This window comes from Rhinopithecus roxellana, chromosome 19, assembly GCF_007565055.1.
Source record: "Rhinopithecus roxellana isolate Shanxi Qingling chromosome 19, ASM756505v1, whole genome shotgun sequence".
NCBI classification, from domain to species: domain Eukaryota; kingdom Metazoa; phylum Chordata; class Mammalia; order Primates; family Cercopithecidae; genus Rhinopithecus; species Rhinopithecus roxellana.
In genome coordinates, this window is record NC_044567.1 from 46,201,305 (window position 1) to 46,222,711 (window position 21,407).

The 21,407-nt window shown below is 46.5% G+C and overlaps 1 protein-coding gene across 1 annotated transcript in view; it reads right to left on the reverse strand.

The window, feature by feature from the left end:
* Positions 1–20,846, reverse strand: part of PELP1 (proline, glutamate and leucine rich protein 1) — a 34,174-nt gene extending 13,328 nt beyond the window's left edge. The window contains exons 1-5 of the mRNA XM_030923619.1: positions 20,392–20,846; positions 9,924–9,988; positions 9,432–9,537; positions 861–1,010; positions 560–631 (exon numbers count right to left, since the gene is read on the reverse strand). Of these exons, the coding sequence (XP_030779479.1) occupies positions 560–631; positions 861–1,010; positions 9,432–9,537; positions 9,924–9,988; positions 20,392–20,790 (792 nt within the window). The 5' untranslated portion in view covers positions 20,791–20,846. The remainder of the gene's footprint in view (positions 1–559; positions 632–860; positions 1,011–9,431; positions 9,538–9,923; positions 9,989–20,391) is intronic.
* Between the last annotated feature and the right edge of the window lie 561 nt (positions 20,847–21,407).

Consider the following 21,407-nt stretch of genomic DNA (forward strand, 5'->3'; position numbering starts at 1 on the left):
TTGAGGTCAGGAGTTCAAGACCAGCCTGGGTAACATAGCGAGACCTCCTACAAAAAATTTAATAATTAGCCGGGTGTGGTGGCGCATGCCTTAGTCCCAGCAACTTGAGAGGCTGAGGTGGGAGAATTGCTTGAGCCCAGGAGGTCAAGGCTACAGTGAGCCAAGTGTGTGTGCCACTGTACCCCAGCCTAGGCAACAGAGTAAGACCTTGTCTCAAAAAAAAGACAGGATGGTAGAAAAGTGGGCAGGGCATTTTAAGAGATACAGAAAAGGCAAGGCAGAAAAAGGAAGGAGCCCATGGTTCAGAGTCTGGCTTAGGCATCAAGCAGATCCAGGTTCCAATGCCTGCTGATCTTAGGCAAGGTTCTCGATTCTAATTTCTTTGGAAGAATGAGGATTCAGTGAGATGAGTGCTACAATGTGGTAGAAGTGTAGCTGTGGAGATTGGTCACTTTAAAGGATAATCAGAAGATAGGTGCTGAGGAATCTCAGGACAGGAATCTGAGGTAAGAGCTCTCAAGGCTTACACTGGTGGGGAGAGGAGTGCATAAATACTTACTTTGAGAGAACCACAAGCCCGAGGGAAATAGGTCATACAAGCCTTCATTCCTTCCAATGCTGACTGCTCACACTATAGGAAAACAAAGTGATAAATGAGAGGCCGAGAGCCCCATGTCACCATATTCCACCTCCCCCAGCACCAGGCAAGGGCCCTTCTCCAGAAATCACTTTTTCTCAGCCCCTCCCTCTTCTCACTTCTTCAATCCTATTCCCCAGTCATTTCCATCAAACAATTAAACAGTGTGAGAAGGTGAGGACTGCGGGGGGGCCATAGGGAAGGGCCCAGGGAGATATCTCACCTCTGGCCTGAGGCCCAGCAGGGAGGTGAGAAGGCCAGGGAGGTGGTTCATGGAGATATCCCGGAACAGTGCAGGCAGCTGGGCTGCATATCGGAGGAGGTCCCTCAGGACAGCCACGGCCAGCTCCATTGTGGCAGGCGGGTCCTGGGTCTAAAGAAAAAATAATGTCTCGTGCTTCCAGCCTCACCTCGACTGTCACCAAAGAGCAGCAGGAGGCACTGCAATACAAGCATTCTGAGAAACACCACAGTTAATGTCAATATGACCATCCAAGCCACTACCTGGCAGAAAAGAGGGCATGGAGGCATGGAGTATCCAAGAGTAACATGTCTGTCTACAGAAAGGACATGTGTTTACGTTTTACTATTAAGGGTCCTAGGGGTATCTGGGGTCCTAGGAATTTGTGTGGCGAAAAAAAGAGTAACAAAGCTATACCTTAAAGATCTGATTAACTGGAAGAGTTTTCTTTTCTTTTTTTTTTTTTGAGACGGAGTCTCACTCTGTCAGTCAGGCTGGAGTGCAGTGGCGCGATCTCAGCTCACTGCAAGCTCTGCCTCCCGGGTTCACACCATTCTCCTGCCTCAGCCTCCTGAGTAGCTGGGACTACAGGCACCCACCACCACGCCAGGCTAATTTTTTATATTTTTAGTACAGACGGGGTTTCATCATGTTAGCCAGGATGGTCTCGATCTCCTGACCTCATGATCCGCCCGTCTCGGCCTCCCAAAGTGCTGGGATTACAGGTGTGGGCCACCGCGCCTGGCCGAGTTTTCTTTTTTTTTTTTTTTTGAGACAGAGTCTTGCTCTGTACCCCAGGATGGAACACACTGAGGCAATTTCAGCTCACTGCAACCTCTGACTCCTGGGTTCAAGCGATTCTCATGCCTCAGCCTCCTGAGTAGCTGGGATTACTGACTAATTTTTGTATTTTTAATAGAGACAGGGTTTTGCCACATTGGCCAGGCTGGTCTTGAACTCTGGGAGTCATGTGATCCGCCCACCTCAGACTCCCAAAGTGCTAGGATCATAGGCGTGAGCCACGATGCCCAGTCCTTTTTTTTTTTTTTTTTTCTCTTTGAGACAAAGTCTCACTCTGTCACCCAGGCTAGAATGCAGAGGCGCAATCTCGGCTCACCGCAGCCCTAGAAGAATTTTCCAATGATCTCATACTAATGTTCCCTGCTAGAAAGGGAGAAGAGCACTTTTCAGACTGAAAAATAAGCCTCAGTCATAACAAAACTGCCCCATCTCTTTGAGGTTGCTACTAGCTGGCTCAAACCCACCCTGGAACTCATGGAGAAAAAAAGTTCGAATTTAAAAGGACTTCCTTAGAAAATTAATATGTATCTAAGGAAAAAGCATCCAACACATATCTCCTGCTAGACGAGAGGAGGCTATGTGTCAAAAAAAAAGAGAGAATACTTATGAAGCAAAACTAGGCTGGCCTACCAACAACACATAGGCCCTCATCACTGTCCACTAATCCTACCGCGTTTCTCTCTGGTTAACTCTGCTACTTAAGTTTTCTCCTCCAACTTCCAACTCGCTACTTCTCCCACCACTGTCACCTGTTTAACCTTGCTCATAACTTCACAGAAAAAACCGAAGCCCAGATATAATTACAAGGAACTACAAAAACAGCAATTACTTTTGCACCAACCTAATGAAACAGCCTTCGCTTCCCACTCCCAAACCTCAAAATTTCATCTTCACACTATCCACTCTCTCCTGCCCTCTTCCTACCCAAAGACAGTCCCTCCACTGTGCTTTCAATACTGTCCCCTCCCTTCCTCTCAGAACCTTACACTTTCACTGGCTTTATCTCCCTTGAATTTCTAACCAGTCCCCATCACACGGACTCTTCCCACTGACATTTATACAGCTCAAGTCTCTCCCATCTTAAAAAGGCTTGTCTTTTTCATTTTATTGATTGATTGATTTTGAGATGGAGCTTCCCTCTGTAGCCCAGGCAGGAGTGCAGTGGCATGATCTTGGCTCACTGCAACCTCCACTTCCCGGGTCCTGGTTCAAGCAATTCTCCTGCCTCGGCCTCCCTAGTAGATGGGATTACAGGCACACGCCACCATGCCCAGTTAATTTTTGTATTTTTAGTAGAGATGGGGTTTCAACATGTTAGCCAGGCTGGTCTTGAACTCCTAACCTCATTATCTGCCTGCCTCAGCCTCCCAAAGTGCTGGGATCACAGGCGTGAGCCACCGAAGAAGTCTTTTCTTGAGCCCATACTTCACTTGCCAAATCCCAGTAATCACCCAGTTTCTCTCCCTCATCATCCATTAGCGCCCAGCATCTTGAAAGGATTTCCCATCTTCCCTCCTTCCGTTTCCCTTTTCCCATCTGCTTCTCATCCCGAGCCAGTCTGGCTTCAGCCTCCACTGCTTCAGCAAAACCACTCTCACTATGGTCTTACCACCCATGCTGCTAACCTAATCAACGATTCTCAGTCTACATCTTGTCCCACCTCAGGAGGCACATACAGAAATACCTCCTCTCTCATCCCTCAAGGAGTCTTCACTTGGCCCCCTCCAGCCCACAATCCTGATTATCTTCTTCCTGCTGTTGGCCTCAGTCTCCTTCGTAAGTTCATCTTCCTCTACCTGACCATTAAGTGTGATGTGCTTTAAAATCCAGTCCATAAAAGGGTTTATTTTGATAATCTCATCCTCAGTTTCAACTGCCATCTAAATACTGAAGACTCTTCCCCCTAGTAAAAGATGCCAGGCCAGGCTCAGTGGCACACACCTATAATCCCACACTTTGGGAGGCCAAGGTGGGAGGACTGCTTGAGCCCAGGAGTTTGAGACCAGCCTGGAAAACATAGCAAGAACCCATCTGTGCAAAAACATTTTTTTAATTACTAGGGGGTGGTGGTGGACGCCTGTAGTCCCCGCTCTTGGTGGGGGTGGTGGGGGGTACTGATGTGAGCACGACATGTCAAGGCTGCAGTGAGCCATAATCACAACACTATACTCCAGCCTGGGTGACAAAATGAAACCATGTCTTAAAGAAAAAAAAAAAAAGAACAAAAAAAGGGCTGGGATTGGTGGCTCCTGTAATCCCAGCACTTCGGAAGGCCGAAGTGGGTGGATCACCTGAGGCCAGGAGTTCAAGACCAGCCTGGCCAACATGGTGAAATCCCGTCTCTATTAAAAATACAAAAATTAGCCAGGTATGGTGATGGGCGCCTGTAATTCAGCTACTCAGGAGACTGAGACAGGAAAATCGCTTGAACCTGGGAGGCGGAGGCTGCAGTGAGCCAAGACTGGGCCACTGCTCTCCAGCCTGGGCTACACAGCTAGACTCCATCTCAAAAAAAAAAAAAAAGCCAACTAAAGTCTCCACCCACTGAACCATCGGGGCTACATTGAGATGTCTGGCCACTTCCACTGATACCAGATCAGGGGGATAGTTATGAATGGTGCTTCTACTGAATGCTCAAGGCCACAGCCATGGTATCTTCTTCCCACACCTCCAAATCTGTCTTCCAATGTTCAGGAATCCAGGAGTCACCCTGGATATGTGTTCTACTTGATACTAATCTATCCTCAGCATCTGCCACTCTCACACTAAATCTCTCTCAAATCTATATCCTTCTCATCAGTTCTACTGCCACAACCCTAGTCCAAGCTACTGTGAATGTTCTCCTAGATTACTTTAGTAGCCATCTACATGGTCTTTCTGCTTCCAATCTGTTCCTTTCTAATTCACTATCCATAAGGTAGCCAGAGATATATTTTCTTTCTTTCTTTCTTTCTTTTTTTTTTTTTTTGAGATGGAGTCTCGCTCTGTCACCCAGGCTGGAATGCAGTAGGGCGATCTCAGCTCACTGCAACCTCCACCTCCCGGGTTCAAGCAATTATCCCACCTCGGCCCCCCAAGTAGCTGGGATTACAGGTGCCTGCCACCATGCCTGGCTAATTTTTGTATTTTTAGTAGAAACAGGGTTTCATCGTGTTGGCCAGGCTGGTCTCGAACTCCTGACCTCAGGTGATCCTCCCACCTCGGCCTCCCAAACTGCTGGGATTACAGGCACGAGCCACCATGCCCGGTCGCAGAGAGATACTTTCAGTCACCACCACCACCTCCTTATCTCTGCTTAAAACCTTCCGTGAGTTGCCACTACTTCAAGAATAAAAGCCAAAATCCTTAGCATGGTCTATAAGGCCCTACACAACTTGGTCCACAGTCTCCCTATCTCCCCAGCCACATCTCATCAATTCTAGCCACACGCTGGAATTCTTCAAACAGGCCACACTCCTCTTCTCTCACAGCTTTGGCACATTAGAACACTCTCTTAACCCAATTAACTCCTATTGATCAGTTCAGAAAAGCTCTCCCTGGACTGCTGGCCCTGATCACCACTACCCACACTACCCAAAGCTGAAGTCAGATTATCCTGTTACATGTTTTCTGAGAACTATAGTCTTTACCTCCACAGCACCTACCTCAGTTGATCATTTCACATTCATTTATAAAATTATTCATTTAAAGTATCTTCGACAGGCGCGGTGGCTCACGCCTGTAATCCCAGCACTTTGGGAGACCAAGGTGGGCAGATCATGAGGTCAGGAGATCGAGATCATCCTGGCTAACACGGTGAAACCCCGTCTCCACTAAAAATACAAAAAATGAGCCAAGTGTGGTGGCACGCACCTGTAGTCCCAGCTACTTGGGAGGCTGAGGCAGGAGAATTGCTTGAACCTGGGAGGCAGAGGTTGCAGTGAGCCGAGATTACGCCACCGCACTCCAGCCTGGGCGACACAGCAAGGCTCCATCTCAAAAAAAAAAAAAAAAGAAGTATCTTCAACTAGAACAGGAATCAGCAAATGATGGTCTATGGGTGCCTGTTTTTGCATAGCCCACAAACTAAGAACGGCTTTTACATTTTAAAGGATTGGAAAACAAACAATACACAATAGAAACTATATGTGGGTCACAAAGCATAAACATTTCCTATTTGTAAACATTTACTTCACAGAAAAAGTGCTAGACTCTGAGCACCAAGAAAGCAGGATCCACGTACATCTCACTGTCTCCCCAGAGCTTGGTACACTGCCTGCCATATGTGCTTAGAAATGCTTGTTAAGGCCGGGCACGGTGGCTCAAGCCTGTAATCCCAGCACTTTGGGAGGCCGAGACGGGCGGATCACGAGGTCAGGAGATCAAGACCATCCTGGCTAACATGGTGAAACCCCGTGTCTACTAAAAATACAAAAAACTAGCCGGGCGAGGTGGTGGGTGCCTGTAGTCCCAGCTACTTGGGAGGCTGAGGCAGGAGAACGGCGTGAACCCGGGAGGCGGAGCTTGCAGTGAGCTGAGATTGCGCCACTGCACTCCAGTCTGGGCGACAGAGCGAGACTCTGCCTCAAAAAAAAAAAAAAAAAAAGAAATGCTTGTTAAATAACTAAGTGGAGATGTTATCAAAGGATGTAAAAGTAGGGGAAAAAATTAAGACGTTAAAAGAGTAACAAAGTATGACAAACCCATAACCAACCTTACACTGAACAGGAAACAGTTGAAAGCATTCCCCTTGAGAACTGGAACAAGACAAGGACGCCCACTTTCACCACTTCTATTCAACATAGTACTGGAAGTCCTAGCCAGAGCAATCAGACAAGAAAAAGAAATAAAGGGTGTCTAGGCCAGGCGCAGTGGCTCACACCTGTAATCCTAGCACTTAGGGAGGCCAAGGCAGTCAGATCACCTGGGGTCAGGAGTTCGAGACCTGCCTGGCCAACATGGCGAAACCCTATCTCTACTAAAAATACAAAAATTAGCCGGGCGGGGTGGCAGGCGCCTGAATCCTGCCTACCTGGGAGGCTGAGGCAGAAGAACTGCTTGAACCCAGGAGGCGGAGGCTGCAGTGAGACAAGACTGTGCCACTGCACTACAGCCTGGGCAACAGAATGAGAGACTCCATCTAAAAAAAAAACAAAAAAAAAAACAAAAAAAAAAAAGGAAGAAATAAAGGACATCTAAATTGGCAAAGAGGAAGTCAAACTGTCGCTATTCACCAGCGATATGATCATATACCTAGAAAACCCTAAAGACTCATCCAGAAAAGCTCCTAGAGCTAATAAATGAAGCCAGCGAAGGTTCAGGATACAAAATCAACGTACACACATCAGCAACACTGCTGTACACCATCAGCAACCAAGCTGAGAATAAAATCAAGAACTCAACCACTTTTACAACAGCTGCAAAAAAATTAAAATACTTAGGACTATACCTAACCAAGGAGGTGAAAGACCTCTACAAGGAAAAACTAAAAACACAGCTGAAAGAAATCACAGACGACACAAACAAATGGAAACACATCCCGTGCTCATGGATAGGTAGAATCAATATTGTGAAAATGGCCATACTGACAAAAGCAATCTACAAATTCAATGCAATTCCCACCAAAATATCACCATCATTCTTCATAGAACTAGAAAAAACAATCCAAAAATTCACATGGAACCAAAAAAGATCCCACAAAGCCAAAGCAAGGCGAAGCAAAAAGAACAAATCTGGAGGCATCACATTACTTGATTTGAAAATATACAACAAGGCTACAGTTACCAAAACAGCATGATACTGATATAAAAATAGGCACATAGACCAATCGAACAGAAGGGAGAGCCCACATATAAAGCCAAATACTTACAGCCAACTGATCTTCAACAAAGCAAACAAAAACATAAAGTGGGCAAAGGACACCCTTTTCAACAAATGGTTCTGGGATAATTGGCAAGCCACATGTAGAAGAATGAAACGGGATCCTCCTCTCTCACCTTACACAAAAATCAGCTCAAGATGGATCAAAGACTTAAATCTAAGACCTGAAACCGTAAAACTTCTAGAAGGTAACATCAGAAAAACCCTTCTAGACATTGGCTTAGGCAAAGAGTTCATGACCAAGAACCCAAAAGCAACAAAAACAAAGATAAATAGATGGGACTTAACGAAAAAGTCTCTGCACAGCAAAACAAATAATCAGTAAACAACCCACAAAGCGGGAGAACATCTTCACAAACTATGCATCTGACAACAGACTAACATCCAGAATTTGCAAAGAATTCAAACAAATCAGCCAGAAAAAAACAAATAATCACATCAAAAAGTGAGCTAAGGACATAGGCAGTTCTCAAAAGAAGATACACAAATGGTCAACAAACATATGAAAAAAATGCTCCACATCACTACCATCTGATCCAGCAATCCCACTACTGGACATCTACCCACAGGAAAAGAAGTCATTATATGAAAAAGACACTTGCGCACAATATTTTACAGCAGCACAGTTCACAATTCCAAAAATATGGAACCAGCCTAAATACCCATCAACCAAGAAGTGGATAGAGAAAATGTGGTATAGGCCAGGAGAGGCGGCTCATGCCTGTAATCCCAGCACTTTGGGAGGCCAAGGCAGGCGGATCACGAGGTCAGGAGTTCGAGACATACCTGGCAAACATGGTGAAACCCCATCTCTACTAAAATTTTAAAAATTAGCCAGGCACGGTGGTGCACGCTTGTAATCCTAGCTACTCAGAAGGCTGAGGCAAGAGAATTGCTTGAACCCAGGAGGCAGACATTGCAGTGAGCTGAGATCGCACCACTGCACTCCAGCCTGGGCGACAGAGCGAAACTGTATCAGAGATAGATGGATGGATAGATAGATAGATAGATAGATAGATAGATAGATAGAAAGAAAGAAAGAAAGAAAGAAAATGTGGTGTATATATACCATGGAATATCACTCAGCCACAAAAAGCAACAAAATCATGGCATTAGAAGGAACCTGGATGGCATCGGTGACCATTAATCTAAGTGAGGTAACTCAAGAATGAAAAACCAAACATCGTTATGTTCTCACTTACAACTGAGAGTTAAGCTACGAGGACGCAAAGGCATAAAAATGATATAATGAACTCTTGAGGACTCGGGAGGACAGGTGGGAGATGTGTGAGGGATAAAAAACTACATATTGAGTACAATGTACACTGCTCAGGTGATGGGTGCACCAAAATCTCAGAAATCACCACTCAAGAAATTATCCATGTAACCAAACACCACCTGTTCCCCCAAAACTATTGAAATAAAAATATACATACAGGCTGGGTGCAGTGGCTCACACCTGTAATCCCAGCACTTTGGGAGGCTGAGGCAGGCGGATCACTTGAAGTCAGGCATTTGAGACCAGCCTGGCCAACATGTTAAAGCCTTGTCTCTACTAAAAATACAAAAATTAGACAGGCATGGTGGCAGGGGCCTGTAATCCCAGCTACTCAGGAGGCTGAGGCAGGAGAATCACTTGAATGCAGGAGGCAGAGATTGCAGTGAGCCCAGATCATGCCATTGCCCTCCAGCCTGAATGACAAAGCGAGACTCCATCTCAAAAAAAAAAAAAAAAGTTTCTATTTGCAGCTTATCCTCTCCACTATCAGGGAATTGTTTTCCAATTATTCTGCCCTCAGAACTACATGTCCAAGTTGAAAAGAACATACCACATCCAAGATGGGGAATAAGGTGGGGGAAGAGGAGGAAGTAAGGCAGCAGCTGAATCCTCACCTGTAACACCTGCTGAATGCTCCGAAGCCAAGACACACAGTGCTGCTGGAATAGCTCTGTGGGGCTCTCCCCTACCAGCAGGGACAGCAGACACAGGCCCTCGAACCTTCGAAGAAACAAGAGAGTCATGATAAGTGGGCAGAGGCTAGACTTCAGAGACAGTGACTGACTGCTCTTTTATTCTCACTAGGCCATAGAAAGACTTCACTCCCAGTCCACTATGGTTTCCACCTCCTGAAATACTTGGAGTGAGCTGGAAGAAGCAAAGAAAGAAGGAAGCAGAGGTAATCCCAGAGGGAATAGGACATCTGGGAGCTGGAAAAGGTAGGGTTCAAATCAAGTGAGCTCACACAAGGAATGTAACTGTCCACATTCTTGAGAATAGAGAGAGGTCTTGAATCCTGGGGACGGTGACAATGAAAGGAAAGATGTACATATGCCCACTTCCTAAGGGAACATGGCCCTAGAGAAGAAGCAGGGCCAAAGACTTACCGAGTTTTGATGGAACTGAGACGTGCATTACTGAGACTCACCAATGCCCCAAGAGCTGAAAGGTTCTGGGAGAAAGAAAACAGGGAAGCGAGTTACAAACGGGATGTTAAAAATGCAGAAGATTCTCCAAGCCCTTCTCTGTCCCAGCACCCATGAAGCCTTTCTGAAGTCGCACCTCCTCTGAGGCCAAAAGGCCATCCCACTAGAAGCCTTGGGCTTTTCCCCTTTCCCTGTGGGAAAGGCTGTTTCTCCGCCTTTCCTCAAGTTATATTTCACCTGATCCCTCCCCCCATGCCCCACCCAAGTAGTCCCAAACAGGACAGCCCAACTAATCCCACTACCAGACTTCAAAGATGGGTCTGCTTCACCTCTGTACTGTCTGGACAGCACCTAACATAGGAGACATCCATAAATGCTTTTGCTGAATGGACACTGAACTCATCCATTATCCTTCCTTCACCCTCAAACAAATCCTCCTCCTCCTGTTCCTGGCTTCCTTACAGCTGTAAAAATGCCAACATAGACCGAGTCAACCAGAATCCTCCTTCCAGTTCTCCCCTTCTCTCACATTCTGGAACCCCATGAAAGATGTTTCCTCATCAGCCTCCCAGGTAACCTCTCCATGCCCTGAATGGCCAGCCTCCTCTCACGGCACCCACATCTCCCTAACGGCGTGCATCGCTCCTTCTTCCAACACACACACTATGCACGAGGTTAGGTGAAGGAATACAGAGCTGAATAAAATTAATAAGGTGTCTCCCTGTTGTGGAGGGAAATGTTTATTCATTTGTTCAATAAATATTTACTTCACATGGCTGGGAGCGGCGGCTCACGCCTGTAATCCCAGCACTTTGGGAGGCCAAGGCGGGCGGATCACGAGGTCAGGAGATCGAGACCATCCTAGCTAACACGGTGAAACCCCGTGTCTACCGAAAATACAAAAAATTAGCAGGCGTGGTAGTGGGTGCCTGTAGTCCCAGCTACTCGGGAGGCTGAGGCAGGAGAATGGCGTGAACCCAAGAGGTGGAACTTGCAGTGAGCCAAGATCGCGCCACTGCACTCCAGCTTGGGCAACAGAGCCAGACTCTCACCAAAAAAAAAAAAAAATTCACTTGACATATACTTCATGTGAGACCTTATTTTAGGTGCCAGTTGCTTATTTTCTAGGTAGAAGAAACAGAAAATAAACAACTGACAAAGTAAATACATAGTATATCAGAGGGTGCTAAGAACTCCAAGGAAAAATAAAGCAGAGTAAGGAAGGAAAGGAATGCCCAGAGTAGGTAAAGAGGACAAGATTTAATGTAGGAGAGTAGGTACAAAAAGCATCTCCAAAAAGGGCCAGCCTGAGCAACAGAGTGAGACTCTGTCTCAAAATAAATAAATAAATAAATAAATAAATAAATAAATAATAAATAATAAAATGTTAAATTGTATGGTTTGTGAATTATATCTCAATAAAGCTGTTTTGGCCAGGCATGGTGGCCTGTAATCCCAAAATTCTGGGAAACCAAGGCAGACGAATCACTTGAGGCCAGGAGTTCCAGCCCGGGCAACACGGCGAGACCCCATCTCTACAAAAATTTTTAAAAATAAGGCAGGTGCAGTGGCATGCACCTGCAGTCCCAGCTACTCAGGAGACTGAGGCAGAAGGATCGCTTGAATCCAGGCGTTCAAGGCTGCAGTAAGCTATGAACGCACTACTACACTCCAGTCTGGGCAAAAGAGTGAGACTGTCTCTCTTAAAAAAAAAAAAAAAAAAAAATCTGGCCGGGAGCAGTGACTCACACCTTTAATCCCAGCACTTGGGGAGTCCAAGGCAGGTGGATCACTTGAGGTTAGGAGTTTGAGACCAGCCTGGTCAACATGGCGAAACTAAAAAAATCTAAAAATCTACTAAAAATACAGAAGTTAGCCAGACGTGGTGCTGTGGTTTCGCCATATTGGTCGGACTGGTCTCCAACTCCGGACCTCAGGTGATCTGCCTGCCTTGGCCTCCGAAAGTGCTGGGATTATAGAAGTGAGCCACCGTGACCAGCCTAATGAAGCTGTTTTTATAAAAAGGCATACTGATAACCATAAAAAAAAAGAGTGTTCCAGGAAAAGAAAAAAACAGAGGCTGGGCAAGGGGCTTATGACTGTAATTCCAACACTGGGAGGCCAAGGCAGGAGGATCGCTTGAACCCAGGAGGTCAAGATCAGCCTGTGCAACTGAGGGAGACCCCATCTCCACAAAGAATTTTTGAAAATTAGCCAGATGTGGTGGAGGGCACATGTGGCCACAGCTACTTGGGAGGCTAAGGTGGGAGGTTTGCTTGACCCCGGGAAGCCAAGACTGCAGTGAGCCATGATCGCCACCACTGCACTCCAGCCTGAATGGCAAAGCAAGATCCTGTCTCTTTTTTTTTTTTTGAGACAGAGTTTCGCTCTTGTTGCCCAAGCTGGAGTGCAACGGCACGATCTCGGCTCACTGCAACCTCCGCCTCCCGAGTTCAAGCAATTCTCCTGCCTCAGCCTCTCGGGTAGCTGGGATTACAGGCATTCACCAGCATGCCCAGCTAATTTTGAAATTTAGCAGAGATGGGGTTTCTCCATGTTGGTCAGGCTGGTCTTGAACTCCAGACTTCAGGTGATCCACCTGCCTCAGCCTCCCAAAGTGCTGGGATTACAGGTGTGAGGCCACTGCACCCAGCCTCCGATCCTGTCTCAAAGAAGAAAAATAAAAAGAGCGAAGACTGTGAGATGACAGCACACTTGGTATTTCCGAAGAACAGCAAGGAGACAAATTGTTGCTGGAGAAAAGTGAGCAAGGTGGAGAGGAGTAACCAACGATGAAGGTAGTGGGGCCAGACTGTGCAGAGCCATATAGGTGATTACAGACTTTCGCTCTGAAGAAGATAAAAGCCGTGAAGGGGAGAGAGAAATTGAGCAGAGGAGTGACAATATCTGACTTCTGGTTTGCTTTTTTTTTTTTTTTTAACCAACAGCATTTGTGTTGTCTTGCTGAGAAGGAAGAAGCACGCAGATGAGGTAGGAGGTTACTGTAATATGCCAGACAAATGATGATGCAGCTTGAAGAATGTGGTAACTGTGGAGATACAAAGCAGTCAAAATCAGGATGTATTCTGAAGGCAGAGACAACAGGATTTGCCATCAAATTGAATATGGGTGGAAAATAAAAAGAAGGGTCCAAGATAACACCAAGGTTTTTTGCTGAGCAACTAGAAAGATGAAGCTGCCATTCACCCAGAAGGGAACTAATGCAGGAGGAGCAGGTTTTGGAGTCACAATCAGGAGTTCCGTTTCAGGGCTGTTCAATCTGTGATGTGTATTTAACATGAAAATGGAGATGCCAAATAGCCACTGGGTAGACAAGTCTGAAGAGAACTCCTGGCTGGAGATGTACACTCAGGAGTTGCTGGCCTTGAGACTGAATCAGTTCACCAAGGGAAGGAGAACAAAGAGAGAAGAGAAACAGTGCAAGCACTGTTGTAGGCACTCAAACCTTCAGAGGTCACAGAGGTGAGGAGGGATCAGTCTTTACTGGAAAGGAGTAACCAGTGTGGTAACAGGAGAATCAAGAGAGGAGAGGAGCTGGGAGAGGTGACTCATGCCTACAATCCCAGTACTTTAGGAGGCCAAAGTGGGAAGAATGCTTGAGCTCAAGAGTTCAAGGCCAGCCTCAGCAACATAGCGAGACCCCGTCTCTACTAAAAATCAAACAAATTAGTTGGGTGTGGGCGCACACAACTGTGGTCCCAGCTACCCAGAAGGCTGAGGAGGGAGGACTGCCTCAGCCTGGGAGATCAAGGTTGCAGTGAGCTACGACCGCACCACTGCACTCCACCCCGGGCAACGCAGCGAGACCGTCTCAATGAAACAAACAAAAACAAAAAGGGGAGAGACATCCCAGAAGTCAAGTGAAGACAATTGTTTAAATAGGAAAGTATAATTAACTGTATCAAATGGTACAGATAAGTCAAATATCATGACCCAAATTGACCTTTGAACTTAATGTCTTGATGAACACCATTGATCTTCAAGAGTTACCATTTCACCCAGCAAAGGGTTGTTTTGGCAGCATTGAGGCTAAAAGCCTGAATGTAATGAGTTCAACGGAACCACCATCATAGTAATAATCCATTCAGGGAAGAACCTATAATAGATGTTAAAATGAGTGGGTGAAAGGTTGACAAGATCTAAGACATTCACATTATCTCCCCCCAGGACACTTACTTACAAATGAAAACCATCATACCGTTATAACAGTGAAAACACCTGGCAGAGACCCGCTTAACCTAGAACACGTGCTCCTGATAAGATGCACCAAGAATGACACATCATTTCTGCAGGGTTTTCTTCTTTTTTGTAGAGACGGGGTCAAGCTAGTCTTGAACTCCTGTGCTCAGTGATCCTCCCACTTTGGCCTCCCCACTAAGCCTCTGAATCTCATGCTGGGATAACAGGCGTGAGCCACTGCACCGGGACGACTTCTGCAGTCTTCTTGCTGAAAACGCACAAAGCTCCACTTTAATTTGTCTGTTGTTTCCTCATGATTAGATTCTAATCTGAGGGGCATCTTACAAAATAACTATCCTGTACTCTTTAAAAATATCAAGATCATAAGACAAAGGCGGAAGAACTATTTCCGATTAAAGACTAAAGAGACATTATAACTAAATGCAAGCTGGGCACGGTGGCTCATGCTAGCACTTCGGGAGGACGAGGTGGGTGCATCATCTGAGGTCAGGAGTTCAAGACCAGCGTGGCCAACATGGTGAAACCCCATCTCTACCAAAAAATAATAATAATAAAAATAAAAATAAAAAATTAGCCGGGCATGGTAGCAGGCACTTGTAATCCCATCTACTTGGGAGGCTAAGGCAGGAGAATCGCTTAAACCCAAGGGACAGAGGTTCCAGTGAGCCAATATCACGCCACTGCACTCAGCCTACGCGACAGAGTGAGACTGTCTCAAAAAAAAAAAAAAAAAAGCAAAACAAACAACAATAACAATAAAAAATTAAATGCAATGTGTAACCCTGCATTAAATCCTGGACTAGAAATTTTGTTGCTGTTGTTGTTGTTATAATGGGTGCCTTTAGGAGAACTGATGGCAAAACTTAAAAAAGATCTGCAGGGGCCGGGCGCGGTGGCTCAAGCCTGTAATCCCAGCACTTTGGGAGGCCGAGACGGGCGGATCACGAGGTCAGGAGATCGAGACCATCCTGGCTAACACGGTGAAACCCCGTCTCTACTAAAAAATACAAAAAACTAGCCGGGCGAGGTGGCGGGCGCCTGTGGTCCCAGCTACTCGGGAGGCTGAGGCAGGAGAATGGCGTAAACCCGGGAGGTGGAGCTTGCAGTGAGCTGAGATCCGGCCACTGCACTCCAGCCTGGGTGACAGCGAGACTCCGTCTCAAAAAAAAAAAAAAAAAAAAGATCTGCAGGTTAATTTATTGTACCAATATTAATTCTCCAATCATGATGATGGAGTGTGGTTATGTAAGAGAATGTCCTTGTTTTTAAGGAAATACACACTAAAATATGTCAAAGTAAAAGGACATCATATCCGCAACTTACTTCTAAATTGACCCAGAAAAAATATTTGACAGAATTCCTGTATCCTCTTCACCCAGAATTCTCCAATTTTTAAATGTGCATTTATGTTATTCTCAGAATGATAGGAGATCTGTCATTATCAGAATGATAACCTAAATATGCATTTAAAAACTAGAAAATCCAGCCAGGTGCGGTGGCTCAGGCCTGTAATCCCAGCACTTTGAGAGGCCGATGCAGGTGGATCATTTGAGGTCAAGAGTTCAAGACTAGCCTGGCCAACATAGCGAAATCCAGTCTCTACTAAAAATACAAAAATTAGTAGGGTGTGTGGCACAGGCCTGTAATCCCAACTACTTGGGAGGCTGAGGCACGAGAATCATTTGAACCCAGGAGGCGGAGGTTGCAGTGACCTAAGACTCCTCAAAAAAAAAAAAAAAAAAATGGAGAATCTAAGAGAAGAGTACATATTGAAATTCTTTCAAATATTGTTCCAAGTTTTCTGAAAATTTTCAGTTATTTCAAAGTAATGCTAAAAGAAGAATGAGAGACAAAAAGTACAGATAACACTTTTAAGGAGTTTTTGCCATAAAAGGAAGTACACAAATGGCAAATGGGGCAGTAGTTAGAGGGTGATTTGTTTTTTGAGACAAAGTCTCCCTCTGTTGCCCACGCCAGAGTTCACAGGCACAATCTCGGCTCAGCGCAGTGTCTGCCTCCCAGACTCAAACAATTATCCTGCCTCAGCCTCCTGAGTAGCTGGGATTACAGGCTTGTGCCACCACACCCAGCTAATTTTCGTATTTTTAGTAGAGATGAGGTTTTGCCATGTTGGTCAGGCTGGTCTCGAACTCCTGGCCTCAAATGATCTACCCATCTCGGCCTCCCAAATTGCTGGGATTACAGATGTGAGTCACTGCACCCGGCCCTAGAGGGTGAGTTTTTTTTTTCTCTTTGAGACGGAGTTTCACTCCATTGCCCAGGCTGGAGCGCAGAGGCGCCATCTCGGCTTACTGCAACCTCCGCCCCCTGAGTTCAAGCGATTCTCCTGACTCAGCCTCTTGAGTACTGGGAATACAGGATTACAGATGCCTGCCACTGCACCCCACTAATTTTTGTATTTTTAGTAGAGACGGGGTTTCACCATCTTGGCCAGGCTGGTCTTGAACTCCTGACCTTGTGATCTACCCACCTTGGCCTCCCAAAGTGCTGGGATTATAGGCGTGAGCCACCATGCCTGGCCGAGGGTGAAGTTTTGAGCTGTATGCTGATGAAAATGATCCAACAGAAAGGGAGGCCAGGTTCAGTGGCTCATCCCTGTAATCCCAACATTTTGGGAAGCTGAGGCAGGAAGATTTTTTAATTTAAGTAGGAGTACACTCTAAAATATGACAAAAAGTGGCCGGGTGTGGTGGCTCACGCCTGTATTCCCAGCACTTTGGGAGGTCGAGGAGGGGGAGGATCACTTGAGGTCAGGAGTTCGAGACCAGCCTGACCAACATGGTGAAACTCCATCTCTACAAAAAATACAAAATTGGCTGGGTATGGAGGCGGGGGCCTGTAATCCCTTCCCCCCCCCCACCCCAGGAGGCTGAAGTGTAGAAGACAGAACAAGACACTGTCTCTGTCCTTCAAAAGAATATACAGGATAAATGACATTCGTGGATTTGCTTTAAAATGGCCCACCAGGCTGAGCACAGTGGTCCACCTCTGTAATCCCAGGATTCTGGGGGGCCAAGGCAGGAGGATCACTCGAGTCCAGGAGTTCAAGACCAGCCTGGACAACATACAGAGCCCCCATCTCTACAAAATTTTTTTTTTAATTAGCCAGGGGTGGTAGCACACCTGTAGTCCCAGCTACTCAGGAGGCTGAGGTGGAAGGATCACTTGAACCTGGGAGGTCGAGGCCAAGGCTGCAGTGAGCCATATTCTGGCCACTACACTCCAGCCTGAGTTAGAGTAAGATCCTATCTCAAAAAAAAAAAAAAGAAAGAAAGAAAAAGCAAAGTTCCACCAAAAAAAAAAAAAAAAGCCAAGGTATGGGAGGAATGAAATAACACTGGCAAGTGTTCACTGTTAAATGTAGGTGATGGGCGCAGCACAGGGTGAGGTGGTGAAAATATTACTTGTTTATGTCTGAAATTTTACATAAGTTTTATTAATTACATACAAAAAAATCAAAGACTTGTCGAGTATAGGGGAGAGAGGTTGTAAGCATATGTGAAATAAATAAACAAACAGTAGGATAAAGAGCAGTCAATCATAGGTGGCCAAGAAATATATCCCAAAGGCAGTGACAAATAAGCAAATTGAGAAGACTGGGAACGAGGATGGGAGTTGGGGGGGAAGCGCTGCACAGAGAGGGATTCCAAGAGGAGAACAGTAAGTACAAAGGCTCTGAGGAAAGAACGCCCACAGGCTGAAGGATTTTTAAAAGCTGCAAACAGGATCAGAATTTTACTTTAGAAAGCTCACTCCAGCTAGGATTAAAGAGGGTAAGACTGAAGTCAAGGAGACCCGTTAAAAGATTGTTGCTATAATATACTCCAAGCTAGATACGGAGCACTGTGCTAGGATGGTTCCATTTTGGAACTACTGAACTTGTAGCACCTGTGGCAAAGACAAGTTGGCAGGTAGATGATCAAACAGTGGATCCCCCTTGCTCGCAAGCTCCAGGTCTATTTGCTGACTTTCATCTCTCATCCTAACTCGACTAGGAATTCTCTGAGAGAAAGGACCATGTCTTATTTGTCTACCTAGAGACGAGAAACAGTACCTAAAACATAACAGACACTCAATAAATGTTTGCTGAATGACACCTTTGGGGAAGGAAAGGAAACCCTCCACATAATCCCTTGTATTGAGGATCCAATTCAAAGAACACAAGTAGAAAAAAAATTCAAGGCAGGATGTATCTAAAAATGTAGCACAGGAAATATTACAGTGGGGCCCTAGTTTCCCACATCACTTAGCTTCTTTACTCAAAATTCTACTAGACTTCAGACATTTAAGAAAAATAAGCAAGACGTTAAGTTCATGTAGTTGACTTTGAGGGAGGAGAGGAAGTCCTGAAAGAGATGAAAGAAATCACACATTTATAGGCAGGATAGGTAATATTTCACAAATACTTATAAAAAAAATTTCTGGGGGGCTAGGCATGGTGGCCCATGCCTCTAATCCCAGCACTTTGGGAAGCGAAGGCAAGTGAATCGCCTGAGCTCAGAAGTTTGAGACCAGCCTGGGCAACATGGCAAAACCCCGTCTCCACCAAAAATACAAAAATTAGCCAGGCACTGTGGCGCGTGCCTGTGGTCCCAGCTACTCTGGAGGCTGAGGTGGAAGGATCCCTTGCGCCTGGGAAACAGAGGTTGCAGCGAGCCAAGATCATGCCACTGCACTCCAACCTGGGTGACAGAGTAAGATTTTGTCTCAAAAAAAAAAAAAAAAATCCAGGACTATTGTGAGATAAAGAAAACAGAAAAAAAAAAAAAAAAAAACCAGCTGTAATATAACTTACTGATGAAAACCACATAAATTAGAAGAGGGGAATTTAGACAGAAGAGAAAATACATAATCAGCTCCAGCATCTGTTACTGGGCTGAGATAGCAGAGATATAGTTTTGTCACCCTCAACTATGCAGAGTAATGCTAAAGACAAACAGATAGGGTTATCTGTGATAAATCCAGGGCTAAGGTTATTGAACCACCCAGCAGGCTGTGACAACCGTCTTCCTGGAAGGTAGCATAGAGCTGGGAAGGTCCCAGGAATGAAGGGTGGACACAGAAGATCTCCTGTATATGGGTCTTGAAGGATGGGTAGAATTTGGGGGAGGTTTAGTGGGAGAGGGAGGAGGATAGGAGACTGTTAAAGCAGCAGCTATTATGGGCTAGAAATATGCCTTCTTAGAATCAGTGCTTTCACGTGGACAAGATGGCGGGTTCAAGCTAGATTGGGGGCAATGAGAAAGAGATGGAAAAGAGTGGACAGATCTGAAAACTACTCAAAGGATAAAATCAACAGGACTCGATAGATTGCATATGGAGGTGTATGAAGAAGAGTTTAGAATTACTTGAGTGTCTAGCTTGCAGAACTGAATGGATATTAGATTCCATTCTTATAGAAATCCAACGGCTCCTAACCAGGCCTAAAACGCTCTGCATGACCCGACCACTGCCTACCCACCTCACCAGTCTCATCTGTACCGACTCTCTTCCCCTCCACATCTGAGCCCCAGGAACGATGGCCTTCTTTCCAGTTCCTTCCTACCACAGGGCCTTCCCACATGAGCTGAACAGCCCCTCCCATCTTTTTTCCCTACGGAACTGGCGTTTAAGCTGAGACCCTAAGGATGAATGCCCTATTCATCCTTAGGGTCTCAGCTTAAACGCCAGTTCCGTTGGAAAATCTCTGCCAGTCTTCAGATAAGGTTAGAGACCCCTGATAGTCAATTCTCATCTTGTTTCGCAGCATTTTGTATATCGCCACCACGTCTGTAACCGGAGCGCCTAGTACAGTATCTGACCCTCAGTAAGAGCTCGGAAAATGTTTATTATTGAATGCGTCATTAAGTCAGTCAAAATAATCCCCGAAACAGATATTGTCGGAGGAAAAAGAGGCTTTTAGATTATACAACTAGTGAGTGACCGGGCCTGGAACCTAATCGATTCCTGTGTGCCGACCAATAGACTAACAACAGAAAAAAAAGGCCCATTTTTCCCCTGGAGAAACTCATGGCCGATGAAGGAGAAATATGTGCATCCCGTCCGGAATGATACCTGGATCCCCTTTCTGCCCGCAGCTCTCCTTCCCTCAACCTCCCTATCGCACTCGCACTGCACCGCAATCCCGGTGCACAGGTGCCGCGCCAACCTCCCCACAGGGCCGCGGGCACGCGGGCCACGGACTCACCTGGGCCCCGCCCACCGACCCATGCAGTCGCAATAGGCACATGAGCCCGGGCAAATGTGGGGCCGAGCGGTTTGGGGGATGCACCGGAGCAACGGCAGACCCCGTTCGAGGTTGCAGCAAACCAGAAACACTCTCCAGCAGCAGCAGGCGGAGCCGCGGGCCCGAATTCACTGCCGAGAGACCCCCGGTCCCGCCAGGAACCCCAGCCGCGGAGCCCGCAGAGGGCCCACTCAGAACGGCTGCCGCCATCTTCCCCCGGGCTCCAGTGGTGGCGTGGCGCGATGACGCAAACACACCGCGACGGCCGCCTACTGGGGAGTGGGCGTGGGGAGGGGGCTGCGGTCCTGCGCACTGGGTGAAGGCAGGCTGGACTCGCGGGCTCAGGCTGGGAAGGAGCATGCGCGGCGAGAGCAGGCTGGGCGCCGAGGCACCGGGGTGCTCGGTTCCTGGAGTGATGGCGGGTGAGCGTGTCCGAGGCGGTCCTGTGATGTTTAAGGTACACGTGGTCCGGACAAAAGGCGCCAAAGTCCGAACGATTTCCATTTAGCTAACGGAGTCTCGGGACATCTTCGCTGTAGAAATCAATAAGTCTCTCTTTTTTTTTTTTGAGACGGAGTCTCGCTCTGTGGCCCAGTCTGGAGTGCAGTGGCACGACCTCGGCTCACCACAACCTCCACCTCCCGGGTTCAAGCGATTCGCCTACCTCAGCCTCCCGAGTAGCTGCAATTACATTCGCACGTCACCTCGCCCGGCAAATTTTTTTGTATTTTTGTAGAGATGGGGTTTCATCATGTTGGTCAGGCTGGTCTTAAACTCCTGACCTCGGGTGTTCTGCCCGCCTCGGCCTCCCAAAGTGCTGGGATTACAGACGTGAGCCACCGCGCCCGGCGCAGGAATCAGTAACTCTCTAGGTAACTTGAAATCACAGACATTTTTAACTACATTTGCAACTTCAGAAATGATATGAGATGTGCGCCTTGCAAAAGCCAATTCAAGGCCGGGCGCGGTGGCTCAAG